A 22,691-nucleotide genomic window follows, 5' to 3' on the forward strand; every position below is an offset into this window, starting at 1 on the left:
TGGCTGGGATCACACGTGTATGCTGATGGTACAGTGTAGCAACTTTTGCTGCTATACGTACCTTAATTATTATTTCTCCATTTTTTGGAACGCTGTCATCTTGACAATGCTATTTTTTTAACTGCCAATTTTACTTACAATTACTGTGCCTAAAGGTGTGGGAAAGGTTATACCAGAAACTGAAATACACATAAATTGAGCAAATGCAACAAATATTTCGGGGGCACTTCAGCACCGCTGTTAAGGAAAACATGCCACAGCATTTACGACTCCTGTATCCTCATCCCTGTACATTTAGTTGGCTACTTGTTGACTCACCAATCTTTGTTTGCACTTTTATCACACATACCAATTTGTAAAATTACTAATTACCACATTATGTAAATGAACTCCCAACTCACACATCTGACGGGATTCTGAAAGGCAATGAGTTTTTCTCATGTCAAAGGAGCTGCTTGGGTAGGCAGCTGGACCATACCATGGCCCTCACATCACACAGACCAGTCCATCCGGTCATACTATCTGCCACTCACCCTTGTCGCTCAAATTGCCTTTTTTGGTAAATATGGCCTTTTAATGCAGTCAAATTAAATTAGGCGAGGGCTTGAACTATTGTTACATGTAAAGAATTACTGCACACGCTTATTTTTTATGCCCTTTTAGTATGCTGCTTCACCATCCCAGTAGCATAAGAGGCACAGCAATAGTGTATTAAGCGGGTATCCAAGGTTAGATCTGATCTCATTGCTACAAGCATGTCACCTCGCTACTGAACACAATTCACTTTGAAGGGCCAAGAGTTCAATATTTTAGTAAAGTGATTAGCACTGCCAAATGTTTGAGCATTACATGAGGTGACAGTATGGGTGTAAGCAAGCATTGCAATTAAGAAAGTTGCTGCTCATCTGCAAAATACTGAATTAAACCAATCTTATGCAATTCAACAAACACCGCCCACTTTGCCATTTTATCATCAGTCCCTGCCTGCAGTTCGAAACATCTTCATTGGGCTTACCTCTAAAAATTGTCTACGAAACATATCTGTGAACTTTTCTTACTTCACTGGTCTTGCGGATTATTTCCAGTCTCAAAAGGAATAACAAATACATGTGGTTCTATGACACATACAGTAAATACTTACCTTTCTAGGTAGGTTACAAAAGGGAAGTAATGCAGAAGGTTGGCAGTCTAAACATAAATGAGTGTGTCAACATGGTGTTTTGGCACTGGAGTGTTTATTACTCCAATCATGTGCGTTAATAATGAATGAAAAGGCACATAAGTAGGAATACTTTATTTTGACACAGAAGCTATGGGAAGCTATGGCCAACATGTGTGTGTTGCCATTACGCTCATAAGTGAAGTGCAGACTTGAGAGTACACTGTTGAGCCAGTAGCACAGAGAGCAGTCAACTTGGGCCAAGGAATGCCATGCTTTGAAAGGTGGGCAGCTGTTGTGATCTCTCGACTAGTATCAGTCACGTGCAGGATCGACTGTCATGGGGAGAAAAAACAAAAGAATGCAAGCTCAGAACAATAACAAAACACCCAGAGAAACTCAAGAGACGTACCAAATTTAAATAAAAAGATAACAGGACTGCAGACTATGCAGCAGCTCATATATTCTAATAGTGGATTTGCATATGGTCACTACACCCTCAAAAAGGAAAGAAGCACGAATGCTGAATTCATGACTCGTCAAAGGAACCAGACAAAAAGAAAAGTGTGCACCCTGTAGCATAGCTCAAGAACGAGAAAAGCCAAAACAGCGAAAAGGTTACCCTAAGTAAGGCCAGTACTAGTGCTCTCTGCATGCATGTGACAATGTATCACTGCAGTGCACATGCACAGCAGAAATGGACACCATGGGTAGTAAAGAACTGATATGAAGTTATCAATACTGGCCACAGACATCAGAACAGACAGCTGATTGTGCTTTGGTATAACGCAAGCGTGCAGGCTTTAGTAGGTTGTGAAGCATATAAATAAACGTTGAGACATCTTGAAAACCATGTGTGCACATTTTCATTTGCTGCTGCATCCAAGAAGTTTCGCTTGCACTGTTCATTAGATGACATGCATTGCTCTCGGATTGTAGCGTTTGTCGACTACACAGCATGATTCCAGAATCGCGACTAATTCAGCTGTGGACTTTTCATTTTCTAAACTTGCGAAATCCTTCCTATGGGCCGTGAAAAAGAATGAGGAACTGTTCCACCCAAATGTCTATAATGCACATGATGGCAGCCACAAGTCATTTTGTGCCAAACAGTAGTTTCCATACAAGTAACAAGAAGTTCTCAAACTATGTGACAGGACCACAGCTATTTACTTTGAGGGTGGCCACAGCAAACAGGCAACAACCACAAGATGGCCAAATCCCTCATTGAACTGCAGCACCACAACAGTTGCTACAATGCCAGCATCATAAAACCTCTGGCTGTCTTTGATATACGGTCTCCATCACAAATACACCAGTTCATGTTGTTAAGGAGGCTGTCCACGAGCATCTTACTTCTCATAGCAGCTAAAAAATATTGCAAACAGAGACCAACACTTGACTTTAAGTGCAGTAGCAGCACTACCAACATTCAGTGTGTTAATGGAGTATACACACCCTGAAACAGATAAGACAAAAAATCAATAATAGATTATTTAGCTGTTGAAGATAAAAATCAGGTGATGATCTGTACAGAGCAATGTCTTGCATGTCGTTAACAAGCAAAATGCGACCAAGATTAGGTGCATATGCTCCTGTAAGATGAAGTGCTGCACTGGCCTAGCCCAAGCAGTGCGGGTACCTCCAGTCAAAACGCTTTCAAGTGCCATCATCCACGAGATGGTTGCCCAATAGCAATCGGAATTTTCATAATGCTGCGTTCCTTATCTTCAGCCAGCATTTTTCCCTCTTCCCAATGGATGCAACCCTCCCCAAAACTCCAAACTGAAGACATCAATTCAGTCATGCAGAACTGTCAATAATGACCTGAACCACAAACCAACTTGGAGAGGTGGAAGCAGGCTCGAGCACTTTGAAGCTATAAAACGGAAGTTTTGATGCATTCAAATTGTTTTAGAGCACGTTTCTAAAGTCAAATGATATTGTTACGGACGACATCAAAGAAGAAAAAGCGGGCAGTGGCGTGGACAGGAGCGCTCGCGCTAGGCCCGGCAACATTTTTCATTAAACGCCATCTCACTGTCATCGACCATCTCTCTGTCCTGTGTTCTCCTGTTTTCATCGGCTTGCCGTATCGTAACATTTGGTTGGAGGTGCTGGTACTTCATCATCACCCCCCCCATCCTGGTCCGGAGCATCAGCGCCCTGCGACTTCTTGCGCCGTCGTAGAAAGGTTAGGAGGAAACGCAAAGTAGCCAATAGCGTGCGTATGTAGCCTTCACGCCATGCCAAAACTGCCATTCGTCAAGCGTAGGTACCACCTCCATCAAAGAAAGAGGAAGCCAATATTCTTCTCGAATTAATGTATCTTGAACTGGAGGTGACGGCGGTAGAAGAAAGACAAGAAGCTCAGGTGGCGTGCCCGTCCTGTGGTGTGCGAGCGGTGCCGTTATATCATAGCTCACAACAGCACCGCCGCCAGGGCCGGCACGTGTTCTGGCTGCAATGCTCTTCGCTGATTCTGCATGTAGAAGATGGCGCCGCTGCGGCAGCAAGACTGTATCTGTGGCTGAGGCGTCACGAGTGTTGAACACCAACCTTGAAAAAGATTGCACCTCATGAAGCGTTCGAATGTTGGCCCTTCCCAGTGGTTTGTATAAGGTTTCCAGTTCCTAGCCTCCAGTGGTATACAGTCGTTCCCCCTTTAATATGGACGACCCGAATTATGAACAGTTTTTCTGGGGACGAAACTTTTTCAGTGTAGTTATTCCTCATTAATATGGAAACTCGCTGTCTGGACAATGGACAGGGGAAGAATGTACACGGCCCACTTGGGCCCATGTATTTTTGTCTCGGTAATATGGACAGTGCTTGAAAAAAAAGCAGAGGAGTCCGAACGCAAGTTAAATAAGGGCACGCCGCCCGCGAACCTACGCAACAGCCGATACAACCGGATGCCTGAACGAGTCCTGTGGGGTTGGAAAGAATAAAAGCGAGCGTGGGGCGCAAGAGCGGAGAGGAACTTGCACAGCAAACCGAGGGTTGGCGTAAGAAAGACCCTGAAAGGGGAGAACCAGGAGATTTCTGGGTGCAGCGGCAGTGCCGCCGCAGTCGGGAAAACAGCAACATGTGGTTGCAATAAATTCTGCTGGACGTGAACAGAGAGGCCGGTAAAAGCGTAAGAAAGAAATGACAGGAAGAAAGAAAAGTGCATACAGTGGTGGTGGGAACTGAAGTTTTCTTTCCCAAAGCACAGTATGTGTTCCATGAAGCCGTAAACTCTTTTCGGTGAGAGTTAAGACACACTCACAAAGTAGGGCGACAAAAGAAAGGCGATGTACGAGCATGCAACCGAGACCGGGCGTCCCGTCCTGGGCGCGGTTCCCTCTCAGGCTCCTGGTTTTCGTTCCTGTTGCTGCCGAACTGCCACATTTTGCACCTGAGGCGGGTCCGCATGTCGGCTTCGCTATAAGTCAACGATGCGGCCTTGACAAGGTCTGAGCTCTTTGTAGTCGGCTAATCGTCGTTCTAAACTGTACTTCAGCTTGCAGTGTTTGTCTTACACGAACACATAGAAACGGCGCAAAGAAGATGGGATGTTCTATAGCCTCCGCATAGCAGCTTGCCAATTTGACTCTCTCGCTTCCTTACGGAAACAGTACAAGGCAAAAAAGAAAGAATCAGAAGAACGGAAAGGCAGAAAGGTTAACTAAGCAAGAAAGTGCAAAGTATCAGGAGCCTGTAACCCTCAACTGGAGTCTGGATTTTGGCATGGTGGGAATTAAACGCAAAAGAACAGAGCTGAACGTCGGCGCGAAGCAAGCAATCTGTGAACACAAGCAGCAAAAGCCATCTCAGTCAATCTAAGCCGTGAGGGACTAGTATCGACAGCTCGACTGTTTCCTCGCCTCAGAAGAATCTCAAGCAGCTACTTAGCGGCTACTTTGCTCAATGCCGAGCCCATTTTGAAAGTGATGGTGAGTAGAAAATCGGACGCCGATTCATGCTCGAAAGTTAAACCAACACAAAGCCCACCATCACGTGTGTCATTGTACGCGAGTCGCTTCAGTCTCCACTACCAGTTTTCGAAGACAACAATGATAAGGATAATGCACTCAAAATTGCCGGTGTTCTGTCAAATTTTGTGTCAAGTGCACACCGTTATCTACAAAAGAAGTCATTAATTACAATTCTTTTTTTCTCAATAAAATTCTTTTCATTTTATTCATGACTCGTTATTATGGATGACTCGCTTTATGGACAGTTTTGGTCGGAAACCAAAGTGTCCATATTAGCGAGGCACGACTGTATAAAACTGACCATATGTAGAAGTGCCTTATTGCAGACCAGACTGTCTGTGCTCGCTGATAGCTGAAACAGCCTCACCTGGCACTACTCTAATTTATTAGGCGAACTTCACGCTGCACCACACCAGCGTAACCCGCACATGGCATTTTACGCTTTAAAACATGCAAGAGCGGTGTTTGACTGCTGCTCCTTAGTAACCGAGGGGAGTAATTTCATATATTCATTCGTATCGTTCAATGTGGCCGGCGCACGCCTAATTGTTTACGACTCTGACTCGATTTAAAAATTGCTCATTCAAGATTTATCTTATTCCATCATCAAGGAGATTTCTAAACTCTATCAAGCCTTTGCGGCTATTTCAGTTATGAGACGTTCCAATCAACAGATTAAAATGAAAACCATACCCACATTTGGTTTTGAATTTTTTCACGTGGAGAAAAAAAAAAAAAAGTGTACATGACGCCAAAAAAACAACAAAAGGGCTATGTCTCTGGAGCAATGGTCCCAAATCGGCTCAAAGTGTGAGGACGCCGTAGCAGAGGCTTCCGGATCACTTCGGCCACCTGGGATTCTTCAGTGAAACTGCCATCGTTAAGTATATGCCTGCAATGCTTTCAGCTTCGACCAAAATGCTGTTTCCCAATTAGGATCAGACTAGGGTATCCCAGCTCAGTACTCGAGAGCTTTAATGACCAAGCCACCGCGGTGCCGTAATAAGTAAATAAATAAGCCAAGAAGACTAAACTTCTTTCTCGGAGCGTACCATGGTTATTTTATCCATTTCGCTGCAGCTACGCTGCGAATGTGTATTTTACTCTGACAAAGTGACTATAAAGGACATCGGCCCTATGTGTACAAGCCCGAATCCGGCTCAGACCCGTACCTTTAAGCCCACTCAGAGTCCAGCAAAAATGTTCATGTGTCGGCCCAGACGGGCCGTGGGTTGGGCCACACCCAGCTTTTGGGCCTGTCCATGCCCACACAGTGTCGTGTGAAGCGCGTGCTACCTTCACTTGACGCTTCTACAGAAGGTTTGACGATCTTCTATTTTTTTCGGTTCCTGGGGCTGCCTTTCAGTGGGTCGCTTTCTACTTTTCGATGCCTGAAAGGTAGGCAAGGCAGGCAGAGAATATCGTGGGGACCGCTTCCTTTGCTACCAACGCGCAACGCTTTGCAGCACATGCCCATTTAACTCTGTCGTCCATGTTTTGGACACAAACCTGGGCTCCAAGCGCCCCTCACAAACAGTGGCTGTATAGCTCGGTCCTTTCTTGGTATGCCGGCCACCATAGCTGAAGTCGTTTGACATCTTTTCGCACCGAAGAAAGCTGACATTTTTCATTGCAGAATACGTAGCCTGTATTGCAGTGGTGAACAATGCACTTTTTTTTCCACATTACATTACATTACAACTTAGAATATACCGTGATCGAAGAAAGGCGTGGAGCGGGGGCGTCAGCGAGAAAAACAAAATGTGCACCGATGCAAGTTGAGAACTGACTGGCAATCCTTGCGGCACCCAGCGAACCCGCGGCCACCAACAGTCAACGCAGTCTCTCGGCAGCCTACGGAAATCAGAGCATCGGTATAGCCACTTACTGTTCGGTGCGGAGCGACCCGTTCACACACTTCTAAAACCATGATGCGGAGGTTGTGGGTCTGGGCCGACCAGTGGCATATAGTCGCTTTTTGCTAAACAATTACCTTTCAGACAAACTAATTATGAATTATCCATTGATCCCCACGCCATTATGGGCATAGAGCAGGGGGTCTCAAACTCATATTGCTACGTGGGCTGCATTGAGAAAGCTTTTTCTCTCATGACCCAGGAGCCAGAAAGTAATAAAACAACAGGAAACAAAGTACAGTAAATAACAATAAAATGAACAAAAATAAGCAAAATTTCGTTTTGTCAGACCAAGCGCTCCTATTATTGCAAAAGAAAAGCAATGTGTGCTGTTTCCACTTCAATGCCGGACAAAAGCAGCTTCAGGATCGCTCAGAGAGAGGTACTGAAATGGTACACCTGTTAATAAATATCACACTTATAATCTTCAACAAGAAAATAAAAAAAAAAAGAACACTTGGAAATAAAAGAGAAGGCAGGATGTCTGGCTCCTTGCTTTTGAAGGCATAGTGATGTCAAATGAAAGTTCACGCAGATTAAGTGGTCAACGCCTTTTCAAAAATGAATGCGTACTAACTGGTACAAAATCTGAGTTTATTTTAGTTGGAAATTAGGGCTGGTGGCAATGCTTTCAAAACGTCAGCTGAAAATTTTGAGCTGGCGGACTGCAGCACGCAGCTCCGCGGGCTGTGCGCCAAGGCCCCTGGCATAAAAGGATAATCTCTGATGATCTCTGATGAGCGGAAAGAAAGTGTTCGACATTGGGCTGCATTCCCCATTCTCAGCAAGGGAAACTAGAATGCTTCTTTGCTCGTCAAGTGAAGAGGATATACATTAGGCAGGCATTGCCTCTGCTACGAAATGGACACCACCGTAGGCAGTGTACACCTGGACAATGTTTTAACAGTACCACGCGACCGTCGACTGCCCTGCACTGCTGCGCCGGAAGATGCAGGAGATGACAAAGCAATAGAGTGCGAGGGCGTGCTCACAATTCTTGCTGCTGCAGTGAACCTCGTTTGCTACGCTGCTTTGATCAATGTGAAGCAACCCTGCCACAATTGGCTGGCAGGCATGCCGGTGCCCGGAGAAGCTGTCATTGTTTGTTTTTAGCCGCAATAGTATCTGCATATCATGCGAATATCTCCAAAGTACACACATTTCCGATAAAAAATCCAACATGCCCCATAACTCTTGCCATCGATACTTTTGAAAAATTGTTGTATCGGTACTTTCATTGCATTAAAAAAAAAAAAAGAAAAGAAAAAAAAAAGAAAAAAGAAACCCTTGAGACAACCAGGGACAAGTGTAATATTTGGAACGTTACAAGTTTGCACAGATTGAAGCCACAAGCACATAGCAGAGCGCTCCCAGAACTCCGATATGAAACTTGATTCAAGGGGTTGCTGCCAATGGAGCAGAACAGCCAAGCAGACAACACTCGCTGAAGCAGCATGATTACATCTCCCTGCTTGTTCCCTCTCCTGATTTCCACTTTGCTTCTGCTCGGACAGTCGACGCTCAAGCGATACTGTTAAAGAATTGGCAGGGTGTATATTCTGTGCTGCTTGTCTTGCAAGCCATTGATGCCAATCTTGCAGACCTCATTTTATCTTTCACAGTGGTTTCCAAAGCTATAAAGTTATTGCAGCAACTTTGTTACACGCACAAAAAAGCGACACAACCAATCTGTGCGGGAATATCATTCGTTAAAGAAGGCAGCTTTGCCAGTTTTTCACAGCAAATTGAGAAGACAATAAAGCGTGGTTTGATCTTCCATCTCGTGCAAACATTTGTTTGTTTTTGGAGCTAGTCTGGTTTTCTTAGTCTGAATCAACTGTTACATTGCACACTGTTTGCAACGCATTGATTGCAACTGAGAAAAAAAGGCTGCAAACTACAAGCTGGACACTGCAGCTGCAGGAATGCTTGCTTGCTTGATTCATTCATGCACTCTATGCAAACTGGTGACCTGTGCCATGTTCCCCATGTAAAAGTTAAAACAAATGACCAGTCCCGGTGGCACAACAATTGTTTTGAAATTAAGTACAGGGCTCACGTTGTGGCGTTGGAGCATAGGCTGCCTCCGCCTTTCATAGTCCCATTTGTTCAGCCTCAGCAACCAGCAAGCCCATGCTAGACTCCAAAACACATATCAGGATGATCCCTGCGTACCAAATATTAGACGTCAGCTTATAAGCGATGTTTACACACACAAAAGAAATTAAGACAAGTACATGTTGATGCATTTTAAACACAAGGCGAAATCGCTTACCTCACCGCAATTGGAAAGTGGCCCTGCATACACTTGACAGTGCGCAGTCATAAAATGAGGTATTAAATCATTATTCTACACCGCGTCACAGCAATGAGGGTCACACAAAGGGTCACGTCGCACAAATGGTTAGTACGTCGTGGTGCACCGAAACAAAAGCTTCCCACACAGGCCTGTGTGATCCTCACCTTTCCTGCTTCTACGCGTTGTTTTGTCATGTCCTAGTATCTCCTTAAGTCCCTCCATCAGCTCAAAGACGTTACAATCATTAATTATTCATCCAGACCGCTGAGGAAAGCTTACCCAAGTTTCCCGCCGTTTTCAGGCGCACGCAAGACTGGTAGTCAGGCGTGTTTTACATGACTGAGACTTTCGTGCGGTTGGCCTAATAAACGGTATTTAACCGTATGTTCCTTGGTGTCGAACTACGTTGAGCTTTCGATTGAAACTTTCTATAATACACCTTTGGGCCGTTCGGGCCCACTGCCGGCCAAGCAGGCTCAATGGTCGTCAACAGAACATTCGGACGCACGGAAGTTGAAAACTAAATGTAGAACTCCAGACAGCGGGCAATGACTCAATACATGCATACTGAAGTATCTAAAGAATAGAAAAAATTGCTTACGTACCGTACAACACGAGAGCACCCAGCTCTCACGGCTCCCACCATGGACGACGACGACCAGCCATTTTGCTACTAAAAGCAACACAAAACCCACAAAACAATAGCCGGATGTGACGTTTTTCTTAAACCGGATAAGACGTCATGGGTTGCAGCAAGCATTTTGCTCCTGCAACCCGGTTGTAGGAAGCATTTCGCTGCTGCAACCGGGTCGCAGCAGACGGCGCCGGATACGGCCAGGTAGCATAAAAGCCGAAGTCAGGTAAACGCATGCATCCAAGCCAACGCGATCGGTAAGCCAATAGAAGTAACCCAACGCGCAACGTTTAGACAGAACTGCATGTGCTGCCGTTTACGACGAGTACTTATTCAATATTCCTCGGTATGAAAGGAATTGTTACTGCCGTCTGAACTGTCGGCTCCGGGGAGGAGCATGTTAATGTTTTTCGTTGTTTTCTGTTCAGATTTGGATGGCGCTTCAAGACCATGTCTTGCCGCCTTACTGGAGCCGGTGCAGTGCACCAGTCGCTCCGGCAAGCACTTCAACTTCTTCGAACCTTGCCAAAGACTGGGAGGCGTACTTGAACAGCTGCGGTGTGGTGACTCCCACGGGCGAGCACAGCATACTGACTGAGCGCATTATACTTCGCGAGGTGTTGTGGATGATGCGCGGCACAAAAGATCTGTTCGTGTTTTCGTGGAATGGAGCGCGGTTCGTTATAAATGACAATTTTATGTTGTCGCACGTGACTCAAACCACCTTGAGGAACATTCTGGAAGAAATGTGCCACCGCGCTTCTCACGTTGCACATTTGCTGCACTTCGTCTCGTCAGTCGTAGGTTCATTGGAAACTGTCGTGGTGACACTAACTTTCCAAGCATTTGCGAACTCCATTTTGGAACAACTGGAACCGTACAACCGGCATCTTGTGTACCTTGAAAAAAAGGTAATGGAACAGAGAGAGACGTTGACGCTAGCCATGCTGTTAGAAGAAATGGAGCCTTATTTTCAGCTCGTGAGCCACATATATGACATATATTGTAGTGCTGTCTCTCCTGCGCCCCCCATCAACCCCGTGGAGAGCACAGTCAAGTTGCTTAGAGCTCTTGAACAGGCTTTGGAAAGCGCTACTGTTTTGAGCCAAGAAAACGTGCTGCCGCAAACAGTGAGCCTGTACTTAGACTCGGTGAAGCCATACATTGACTTCATTGACGAGCTCAGCAGCAGTGGGAAACTGGTTGATCCGTATCAAGAGTTTCCGATTCGTAGAGCTGCTGATATTGCGTTGGAAGACCCCAGATATTGGAAGGAATCTCTCTACATTTGTTCATCTGATTGCTTAGACAACGTCTTGGGCTCGCATTTAGTGTCACTGAATTCAGCAGGCAAGTCTATGGAGCACTTGATACATGCAACACAGAGCAAAAAAGAAGTCCTAAAGAGTAAGTCCGGAATCCTGTATGCCTCCATTGTCCGCAGCATTCGTTGCTTGGGAAGCAAACTGGAAAGCATGGGAGACGAGGTCAGAGCACTGGAAAATGTTGAAGAAATATCCATGAAAATGGAAGAGTGGTCCAGAAAAGTTGGCTGTTATGGGCTGGTTAGCCTGGAGCGTGGCAAAAGTTATGAGGACTCTTATAGCGAAATGCACTCTTCTACCTGCAGACTGTCTCAAATCCAGCAGGCAATAAGAAATGCTGTGGCTGAAAGGTGTTCACAAAACAGTGCTAAGTTCTTGCATTACCTCAAGTCTGAGTGTGAACTTTCTGTGCAGATCGAAGTAATTCATAATCATTTTCTCATGTTTGCCGGTGATATAATGCATTCATTTGCCAGTGAAATGTTCTCCAAGCTTCTGTCAAAGACCCCGGAGATGTGGCAAAATCTCTCTATCTTGAATTTTGCCTTGCAAGAAGCCTTGTCATGGCACTGCACTTCATCCTACTTCTTGAAGAATTTAAGCATGAGGTTAAGACAAAGCTCACCCAAGGTCTGGTTAGATGGCTTTGACAATGTCGTGTTTTGTTACAGTGTCTCTTGGCCCGTCACAATTGTACTAACAGAGACCACTCTCGACCTATATAACCGCATTTTTGTTTTCCTCTGCAAAGTGAAATGTGCCAAGTTTGCTGTTGAAGAACTGCATTTCCAGGCGCTTAATTGCTGTGAATGTGAAACAAGTGTGAAGCAGACTGTTCACTTTCTCCAGCTGTTGAGATTCCAGGCTCTGAGTTTTCTGAACTCCTTCCATGCCTGTCTGATGCAAGACGTTCTGCACAGCAGCAAATTAGTCTTTGATGCGGAGCTCCAGTCTGCCACAGATCTGGACATGGTGATCAAGTGCCACGAGGACTTTGTTGCCAAAGTGTATCGTCAGTGCCTGCTGAGTGAGCCCTTTGCTGAGCTACGGGAAGGCATGCTCATCCTCCTGCAGCTTGGCATCAAGTTGCATGTTCTGTGGAACAGTGGGGTCGAAAGTATTCTTTTGTCAGATGTCAGAAGCATCCACGACAAGTTCCTTAAGCATCACGTCAGGTTTAAACATCTGGCCAGGTTGTACATAAGCAGAGGCTATGGGGATTCATCACAGTTATTAACTTTTGCTTTGAACATGGATACCTTACAGCCCATGGGAATCTAGTGGCATTTTTAGCCTTATTGGCAATCTTGTGCTTCCAGGGACGAGCATGGTACATAAAATTGCATTTATTGTGACCTGTGTTTTCTGCTAAACAACTTTGAATATTAAAACCGTGACTGAAAGAAGCAACCTTCCTTCAGTTTCATGCTGCCCACCGAGCATCTGGCATGCCAGGCTAACCTGCCAGGTCTGCATACATGATTCACACATGAATGTTTCAACAGCAGCAGTTCATTCTGGCTCTTCTGCTGTATTTAAAAAAACTACTACACTTGTGTAATAGACGCCGAGAGGCCTTTCTGCTGCAAACTTTAAAGTTGCAGAGACTTTTTTCAGAGATGGCAATTGAACATGTTGGGGGAAAGCAGAGCTCTAGCTTTCACAGTTTTGTGCATGAAAGTCTTGGTGCCTGTATTTACACATGCAATTCAGGCCTCATCACCTCCAAGGCAACTAGGATTTGAGCTTTTTGTGCCTGTAGATGGCAGCACGTAATAGACCATGCATGTGTGCAAATCACCGGGGTGACCATTGGGTATTTCAGCAGCCGCGTTTATAACTTATAAGAATGCGACAGTAGCCTGTGATATATTATGCCATATAGCATTCCTGTCAATGAGGTTAATGCGGGCTAGTTCACCAGAAGGGGTAGAGAACTACAGCAGCAGAATGAGTCTGTTGCACATGTTTGCTTTCAAGAACGATGTTTTAAAGTGATAGCGTTTGTTCTTGAAACAATCCAATCTCGGCGTTGTGAGTAAGTCATGGGCAGTGGGTAGTTGGACGGTGGCATGGCAGTGCACTGGCTGGTCATCTGATAAATTTGTATGATGTAGTGATAACAAAATATGGCCAAATTGGCAGGCGCTCTCTAAACAATGACACAATCTCTCTAAGCAGCTGTAAGATGCTTGAATCTTGCGTTTTCGCTTTCTTGTCTTGAATTTCTCTAAACGCGGAAGCATTCAGAACCTTGAGCAAGGATTGTTCGTGCTGCCCAAGTTCACCTGTTTCGCGATCTTTTGACTGCACAGAGCGCAGACCTGAAAGCGTTGCAAGCGAACCTCTTTGTGCTAGAGCAGCTAACGCTTGTTGTAAATGCATTTGCAAACACTTTCGTCTGCTTTCGACCGAAGTGAACTGGGCCTTAGGAAGAACTTTCGTGAGCAGTAACGGCAAAAGAAACCCTACTAAACTGAGGTCTGTAAAACGCTTCACATTCAAGAACGTCAGGCTCCGTTCGCGAAAACCGGTGCCCAGCGGCCCTGCTGCCATGCCAAGGTCAATGCAAAAGCAGCAAAAGGCCGCGCTACTTGGATGAAAACAAAATGGTGATGATGAACGATGCAAAGGGGCTCCTGTGCAAAATAATAAAGCACCGAAAACAACATTACTCCAAATAACTGGCAGAAATGAATTCAGTTTTCGTTCCTTCAGCAAGAAAAAAATGTGTCACATATGTAATAATATTGGTGATGATGATCTGTATCGGGTGGGTTCAGTAGTAGGGCCATTTGTTTAATCTACACCAGCTACACCAAAGTCTTTGTATTAACTCTGTGCTACACCTGTGCAGGTATAGGAGATTTCCTACACTGGTGTAGCTGGTGTAGGTTAAACAAATGGCCCTAATGTTACAGTGGCCAACGTTACTAGAGGTTGTTCTAGTAACGTTGACAGTGGCTAGCCACTGTTGTAATGTTATGGTGGCTCATAGTAATGTGCCCGAGACGGGTGAAATGGGTGCGTTCCAATGGCCGGCGTTGCTGCGACCCGTTTGGAGCCACCGCGCGATCTTAGTAAGCTGCGCATGCGCGAGAGGAAAGAAGGTAGGCGAGCCTGAATGAATGAATGAAAACTTTATTTCCACCGAAAAGGAGCCCTTCATCTCCCGCCCCCGGCACGCAGGCCGGGGAGCGGGTCAGGAGGGCCCCGCAGGCTGAGGGTAACGGTTACAAGCACTCTTCACGTCCTCAGCCCCTCAGCCATAGAGTTAATACAAAGAGTCTTTGTATTAACTCTATGCCCTCAGCCGCCAGGACCTGCCGGTCGCCACCGCGCGATCTTGGTAAGCTGCGCATGCGCGAGAAGAAAGAAGGTAGGCGAGGAGGATCTGTTTGTAGTTTGGCGGATGTGACGTAATAAATTGCTTATTTTTGTTTTTTGCTTGCATGTACTCTCGTATCCAGACGCTTTTTTTTATCGCCGCCTCCGCAGCCGCAGGTGCTTTTTTTTTTTTTCCTTTTCAATTTTGGCGCGCAGTGGTACAAGCAAGCGGGAGGCTTGTTCGCGCCGTGTTTCAGATTGACCAGACTGGAATGTATTCTGCAAAATAGACTGGGCGGCACCCATCCTTGCAAGTTTCTTCAGACTTTGGTAAGTACAGCGAAAATGCAGCGCAAAACACTTACGGTGGCATCCCGTACTTTCCTCGCCAACTTAGGAGAGCTCATGGCGCCGCTCTTCTCACGTTACAGCTTGTCTGGAAAGCTTTTCTGCATCGATGCGTTATTGCTAAGTGATCTCAATTCTTTTTGCGGCATCTTGCTGTGAGTCGGTGGCTTCAAGTGAAGCGTAGATGATCTACGAAGCTCTTTTCCGTGCGCCAGGAAGCAGTCCCTTCAATATCCATGCTTCGATCGGTCGCCGGCGGCTCATTTTCGAGTGCGCCTCCGTTTTGCTCCCGAATAGCCCTGTCTTAGCAAGAGCAACCGTTTCTATTTTTTGTTTCAGTGTGTGCCGAAATACTCTTGCTGCACAGCGATTTTGGGATCTTGGCTACGTCGCAGCTTCTGCTCATGGGCTCTCCTGCACCATGAATGCCTTGTGCCTCATGAAAGGTGGGTACAAAATGTGTGCTGGCAAAAACAGGTTGCTCCACAAGAGCGCTACTATATGAAATCGAAGTGACCTTATTTATGAAGCTGGCACTGGGCATGCATTTCGGTCAGCACCGTCACAGCCAAAGCAGTAGAAAAGGGGGGTGGGGGTGGCAGTACATATCTGCCGGACTGTTCTGACCACTAGATAGGACTAACCCGGTCATAGGACTATAACTGTATAACATTTTAGCTAAGCGTGATAATATTAATGACATTTTTGCATCAACTCTAGGTGAATTCAAATTCTGTTTCTAGTTATGACTTTATATTGTCTTGTGCACCATACAAGGTAATTGCTGTTGATGGGCACGGTAAAAAAAATGTTTTTCAAGGTTCACCAGCAAATCTACTCAGTGACAGTGCTATTTCTGTGGCCATTGTATAGATCCTTTTTGTATTCCTGACTAGAGCTGGTGAAATCGCTTCTTTCAGCTGTAGCGTGTTAACAAAATAAATGCTGGTGCATATTTTCCAGTAGCTGTCAAATACAGTGAGAGGGCATTCAGGTGCACAAGGTGGGACTAGGCTGAACCAGTCTGTTCCATATAGAGATAATAGTGCCCACGTAGGCCTGTCATGGTAGGAAATAGAATTGTATAATTGCTCGAAGAGCTTTCCAGTAGCATGCTTTGATGGGCTAGCTGGCACACCACTGCAGTGGGGTTTGGCTGTGCGAACAGGCCAAGGACTAAAGGAACGCGCATGGAAATGCCAAGTTTGTTTTATCATTTCTTCATCTCCGTGTTTCTTTGGTTTACACTGCCAAATCATATTCACGCTTTCCTATATGTTATCTTGCAAACAGCAAATGCACTGCTGACACTGGGGGCAAATTTTATTTGCACTTTTTGGTTGAGGCCAATTTATTTTACTGATAGAACATTAAATGTTACCATGTGAGTGCCATGTGACAGCTACTAGCATTATACTTTCATTCTGTGTTGCAGCGGGATCATTCATGTCTTACCTTTCCCAGGAGCCGGAATTTTGACAGCTACTAGCATTATACTTTCATTCTGTGTTGCAGCGGGATCATTCATGTCTTACCTTTCCCAGGAGCCGGAATTTTGACAGCTACTAGCATTATACTTTCATTCTGTGTTGCAGCGGGATCATTCATGTCTTACCTTTCCCAGGAGCCGGAATTTATTGCATTGTTCCGATTTCCAGGCCCTTCCCTGTTTGGTGCGTGTGCTGAAACAGGAATCCCTTGGAGGCGATTTGCAGCTTTTGTTCATCATCTTGATTCCGTCCCCACATAGGTAATAGCCACTGCGGTGGCACAGGATTAGGGTGCTCAATTGTTAAACCCAAGGACACAGGATGAAATCCTGGTTGCGGCAGTCCCTTTACAATGGAGGTGAAAAGCAATGCCGTGAACTGTGCGATGTTGACACACATTTAAAGTTAAAGACAAGGTTGTTGAAATTTCTGGAGGCCTTCACTAAAGCATGTATCTATGTCCCAATATGGAAACAGTCTGTCCGGGCAATGGACAGGGAGAAAATCCAATGAGGTCATTGAGAGCATATTTACCACGGTAGCAGGGGTGAATTTAGGTGCCTACCCTGTTGGGCCCCGGGGGCACAGCTAGTATTATTGCGACATATCTGTAGTGCTTCCTGATATATATTTTTTTACATAGTGTAGACCAGTTGGTGCAAACCTAACTTGCTGGACATGGACATGGGAAGCCAAGGACATGGGAACTCAATACAAAGAAGTACATGGGACAACACTGTTTGGTCTGAGACCCATTTCCAAAGCATTTCACCCCAAAAGAGCCAAGCATCAGGTCTGGGGAAATCCTGTACCAGTTGGAAAACTGTTGAGTACCTGGCGGCACCTGGAATCAAACCTGGTACCTTCTGAATGCGCAGCATTTCTTTTTCTTGTGTTCCCGTGTCTTTGGCTGGTCCAATATGTTAGATTGAAGTTTAGTACAATACCCCAAGAAAACAAAAATGACAATATTTTTGGTCAGTACATAATCTAATTGCCCACTGTTCTTTTAGTTTTCATGGCATTGTTTGTCTATAAAATATATATCCATGAAATTTGTTGCCGCTTAACTAAATTTGTGCAGAGCTAAACACAAAATTTCACCGATCCAGTTTTTGTGTGTGTGAGAGTGTGTTCAGGTAAAGACTATCAGTGTTACAGAAACATTGTTCTACATGCTAGTTTAACATATTTGACAATGGCTAAGTTTCAGAAATAAAAAGCACAGCTATGAGGTTCCTGAAAATTTTCAGACAGCTCGTCCCAGTGTATATTATTTTTTTTTTAAGAACATTGGTGAGTATGCTGAGCACTGATGTCTTCTTGCAATGAAATTTTTTCTAGCTTGGTCAGTTCTTTCAAGAACAAACTTAGTATTATCCTTTAACCATAATCATCACGGAATGACACGGATGTGGTGTGTGAATCCACCCCAAGTGCTCTGTAAAAAAAAAAAAAAAAAAAAAAAAAAAAAAAAAAAAAAAAAAAAAAAAAAAAAGACGAAAATGTACTGCATACACCAGCGCACCTTTGACCAAGGCCTTTCTGAATTCATGAACGATCATTAAGCTTTTTTAAGATCTTCCAAAGCCACGTTGAGCACCATTAGAACGAGAACCCGAGGAAAGGCTACTACCCCACCAAGACATGATGGCCTTGTGACAGAATCTGCCTCACATTCAGGAGGTACCAGTTTCGATCCTGATGCTGGTGGGTACAAGATTTCTCCCGGCCTGATTCTGGGCTCTTCTGGGATAAGATGCTTGGGAAAGGTATTCTAGTTCACTTCAGGAAAAGGGTCATGAACCAAAATTCATGATTCGGTCCACCATTAGACAACCCTAAGTCCGCTTCGTGCAGCAGAAGCCCATATGCAGTTCCTTTTTCCTCCTTTCCTAAGCCATACTCCCTGGTAAGCCAAGCACCAGGCTGGGCCATAGCTGGTACACATTTGAGAAAATTGGAAGTGGAAGTCGAACCCACCACATTGCTGTAATGTGGAATGATGCTGAGATAAGGAAATAGTGAGCCAGCACTATTACTAACCATTCAAGAAAGACTACTGATTACTCACACTGTGGTTCATTAAAAGGATGTACTCAGGGGTGCAAAAGCTCAAATAAGATTTGTAGCGATTTTTGGAGCAGCAAAATCTTCGTTTTAGAGCAATAAAATTCATATTTGGAGCAGCTCACAAGAAAAAAAAATTAATTCAAATTTTGGAGCTGTTAAACATGGAAGAAACTTTGCTTTCGGCACAAAAGAATGAAGAGGTGTGAATATCGGACTGTATGAATGCGATCCAAAGGAAATATAGCAAAGGCCACCTATCACCGATGCTGCGTGTATTTATTTTTGTAAATAAGCTTTTTGTACTGCTAGGCATGCTATCACACACAAAAATGTGAATCATAAAATTGAAGAGGCTAAATAAAAAAAGCTAGAGAATATGCTTTTTTTTTTTTTCTTCTTCTTTTTTTTTTTTCATTTAGCACGGTTTGACAACCTTAATCATGGGACTTTATGTTGCTTGCAAGGCTCAAAAAACAGTTTTACTCTCTGCGAAATCCACAGCTCGTGTCGTGCGAGGGCAGCTCCGAAAGAGCTTAATTTGAAGCAGTGACTGCGATCAGCCTGTGTCCAGAAGCGAGCGCAGTGCAAAGACAAAATGTTGATTAAAAAGCAAATACAGAAACAGACAAAAAGAAACGCCGACCAAAAGGCGAAATGGCAAATGCCGAAAGCAAGTTTTAAGCAAAGAAAACCGACGAGCGAGCACATCTTCGGCTTGTAAATTATACTTCTTGTGGACTGGCGGTGGCTTTGACACAATATTTTGATTAAGGAGAGGTGGACGATTATTAGGTTATGTATTTCATGCACAATGCCTACCTTATAGTACTTCAATGTTGCAGCATGCATAAATGTTAATTTTGGCAGTCTTGGGCTCCACTACGGCATTATGGAATTCAATAGCTAGGCTGCTGTGCGTTTCTCGACCTTCTGATGTTCGAAATAAATTTCACATGTTCCACCTCCAGTTGTATTAGCACGAACTTCGGCGGTGATGCAGGCATTGCGAAATCAGGGGGTAGACGAGTCGTACGTGAAAGTGCTGCAAGATATATTTAGTGGGTGCACAGCAATCATAGTTCTGCATAAAAAAGTAACAAAATTCCCATACAGAAAGGTGTTAGACAAGGAGACACGCTCTCCCCAGTACTATTCACAGCTTGCTTAAAGGAAGTATTCAGAGACTTGGTATGGGAGCAGTTAGGGATCAGGGTAGATGGAGAATACCTCAGTAATCTGCAATTTGCTTATGACATTGCCTTGCTAAGTAACTCGGGGGATGAACTGCAAATAATGATTGATGACTTAGACAGGAAAAGTAGAAAGGTAGGCTTAAAAATCAATATGCAGAAGACTAAGGTAATCTTCAACAGCCTCGGGAAGGAACAGCAGTTTATGTTAGGTAGCGAAGCACTGGAAGTAGTAGGCGAATATGTCTACATAGGACAGGTAGTAACCGCAGACCCGGACCATGGAAAGGAAATAACAAGAATAAGATTGGGATGGAGCGCATTTGGCAAGCACTCGCAGATTATAACTAGCAGCTTATTGGTATCACTTAAGAGGAAAGTATGCAACAGTTGCATCTTACCTGTACTCACCTATGGGGCTGAAACGTGGAGGCTAACCAAGAGGGTTCTACTTAAGTTGAGGATAACTCAGAGGGCTATGGAACGAAAAATGGTAGGGGTAACATTAAGAGATGGGAAGCGTGCAGAGTGGGTCAGAGAAATAACTCAAGTTACCGACATTCTAGTGGAAATTAAGAAGAAGAAATGGACATGGGCAGGACATGTAATGCAAAGAGAGGATAACCGATGGTCGCTTAGGGTAACAAACTGGATTCCAAGGGAAGGAAAGCGTAGCAGGGGGCAGCGGATGAGGTTGAGAAGTTCGCAGGGGTCAAGTGGATGGGAGAGGTCTTCGCCCTGCAGTGGGTATAGTCAGGCTGATGATGAAACACAGAAGCCACCTCCTACACTATCTGATGATGGGAAAGTGAGTCTATCGACAAGACAGTATAAAAATAACCTTAGTGTACATGAATGAACCAACAGGATATCGAAAACTTCCATGAGCCGCATAAAAAACTAAGATACATCCAATAAAAACATGCAGCACTTGAAATGCAGGGTTGAAGTATTGCTCCAAAATCACAAGTACCACTACGGCCCACCACGGAAGCAATAGCAGTGGTGCCTTGTCACAAACAGCCCACTTGCGTTATAGGGTTCCTTCAGCGCATAGACAGTGACTGAACTGGAAAGCGGTGAAAGCACATGGATGCAAAGAAAATATGAGTAGCCATTGGAATGCCATGACGCCATCTCAAAATAAAACTAAAATGCCAGTGACGCATGCTACAGTGTCTGAAGCATCGTGATTGGTTATATCACGGCCGCAGAAAGTTGTCACTGAGTATGGCAAACTTTTGTGAATAGTCGGGGCATTTTGGCACAGCATGGCGCAAATTTCACGCTTAATGCACAGCTTGGTGCAGAAATATGTAGCCGTATCAAAATATGCAATTGGTGCAGTTGTTGCACCCCTGTGTGCTGTCCGCTCATCATTCTTGGATACTCAGGCACCAAGCCGCTTCTGCTCTTTGAGGCCTGGGAGAGGTCTGGTGTCTTTGCCTTTTTAACTGCTTGGAGCACGACAGATTTTATTAACCCTATTCAGTATGCCCACTCTTTTCAGCCTTCCATTAATAGCCTGGTACGCAGATTTAGGGTGTCTTTGGCAGGCGCACCTCCTGCATATCCTCCAAAACCTCTAGCAGTTTCTCCACTGCTTTGAAGCTCCGTTCGATCGATAGCCTTTGTCCTGCGAAGCTCCCTAGAAATTAAATACTGAAACCAAATACTAGAAACCAAATACTGTGGGAAGTCTCGACACTGACAAAGAAAAAGTAAGGGGAACAAAGGACTCCTTTGCGGCGCAACGGAGTCCTGTATTTTTTCTTCATTGTGCATGATCATCCTTTATAGATGTATCGCTGTCATACCTGCTTAAGTGCTTCCGCACTAACTGGGAACCAACATGGCGGCCCACCAAGCCTGACTGCCGTTTTTAGCCAAAATAGGGAACCCTAGCATGAGATGTCACCACCCTAAGCCGGGCGCCGTGGCGCAACATGTAGGCTCCCTATCCTCTGAATTCGGCGCCATCTATTAGTGTTGTGAGAAAGTGTCTGCTGTCCCATAATGCCTCCGAGATCATCCCCACGCTTGCGGGGGTGATCTCTGAGGCCATGCTTCCCGCCCTTCCTCGCAAACATCTCCTCGCCTTCGACTGTCTTTTGACCGAGCCACTTTTTTAAAAGAGCGAGAATGAGTGGCGACTCACTGAGCGGCCACTCTTTTGGAGAGCAGTCGTTTAGTGAGCAGTGGTTCTTTTGGAGAGCCGCTGCTTCAGTGAGCCATCGGGAACCGTGAGCAGCGTTTCTTTTGGAGTGCTGTTAGGAACCGTTCTGCCAGAGTTAGGTCTTCTGTTTGCTGCTACTTTAGCGCCATCTATTAGCAGTACGAGAAAGCAACTCCAGTGGTCAGGCACAGGTGGATTGGGCCGGCATATAAAGAAAAGAAAAAAGTGTGCTGTCTGCACAATCCTTCGCACGTAGTTGGTCGGCTGCTTCGGCGCCGTGTCGAGGCTCCGCACCGGCGACCTGGCAGCCGCAATGTGTGTATGCTTCGGGTGGTCGCCGCTGTTTTTGTGCGTCTTTTGTTTTGCTTTCAATAATTGCTATGTATAGTTTTCTCAAGCTGCATTACAACAGGGCGAATGTGGAATGCATGGCCCCTTCCGCAGCCAGCCCAGCAGAAAAAAAATATCTGGTTCAGTCATGAACAGCACTGACTGCAGCGCGTCGTGTGCTCAAAACGGGACCAGATGCTTTATGAAAATTAAAACCACACTTCACAGCATGAATGGCGAGCGATTCGGCTTGAAGTAGATACAAAATGAATGAATTAATTAAATACGGTCGGTGTATGTATGTGGCTGCAAAAACAGGAAGGTTGAACAAGTTTGGGTTAGGGTACTGGCAACAGAAACCTGTTGCCAGGAATAAAGGAAGCAGTGGGAGAAGCCGGGGCGCTGAGAGCTGTGGGCATTGAGAAAAACTGTCGCAAAGTTGAA

General features: G+C 45.0%; 1 protein-coding gene and 2 long non-coding RNA genes across 3 annotated transcripts; 2 read left to right on the forward strand and 1 right to left on the reverse strand.

Moving 5' to 3' along the window:
- Positions 1-1,279: 1,279 nt before the first annotated feature.
- Positions 1,280-10,121, reverse strand: LOC146207112 (uncharacterized). Its single transcript, XR_014706582.1, has 3 exons — positions 9,960-10,121; positions 9,115-9,222; positions 1,280-1,494 (listed from the first exon to the last, which is right to left on the reverse strand). It is a non-coding gene; the product is annotated as an uncharacterized LOC146207112 (long non-coding RNA).
- Positions 10,122-10,251: 130 nt separating this feature from the next.
- Positions 10,252-12,724, forward strand: LOC146207113 (gamma-tubulin complex component 5-like). Its single transcript, XM_084601244.1, has 2 exons — positions 10,252-10,334; positions 10,417-12,724. The coding sequence occupies exons 1-2, from the start codon at positions 10,293-10,295 to the stop codon at positions 12,592-12,594; spliced, it is 2,220 nt and encodes a 739-aa protein (XP_084457370.1). The 5' UTR covers positions 10,252-10,292; the 3' UTR covers positions 12,595-12,724.
- A 2,106-nt stretch (positions 12,725-14,830) lies between these two features.
- On the forward strand, positions 14,831-17,984 carry LOC146207114 (uncharacterized). The gene is made up of 3 exons (XR_014706591.1): positions 14,831-14,970; positions 15,328-15,434; positions 16,647-17,984. It is a non-coding gene; the product is annotated as an uncharacterized LOC146207114 (long non-coding RNA).
- Positions 17,985-22,691: the final 4,707 nt, after the last annotated feature.

This window comes from Amblyomma maculatum, chromosome 1, assembly GCF_055883805.1.
Source record: "Amblyomma maculatum isolate TAMU_Amacu chromosome 1, ASM5588380v1, whole genome shotgun sequence".
NCBI lineage: Eukaryota > Metazoa > Arthropoda > Arachnida > Ixodida > Ixodidae > Amblyomma > Amblyomma maculatum.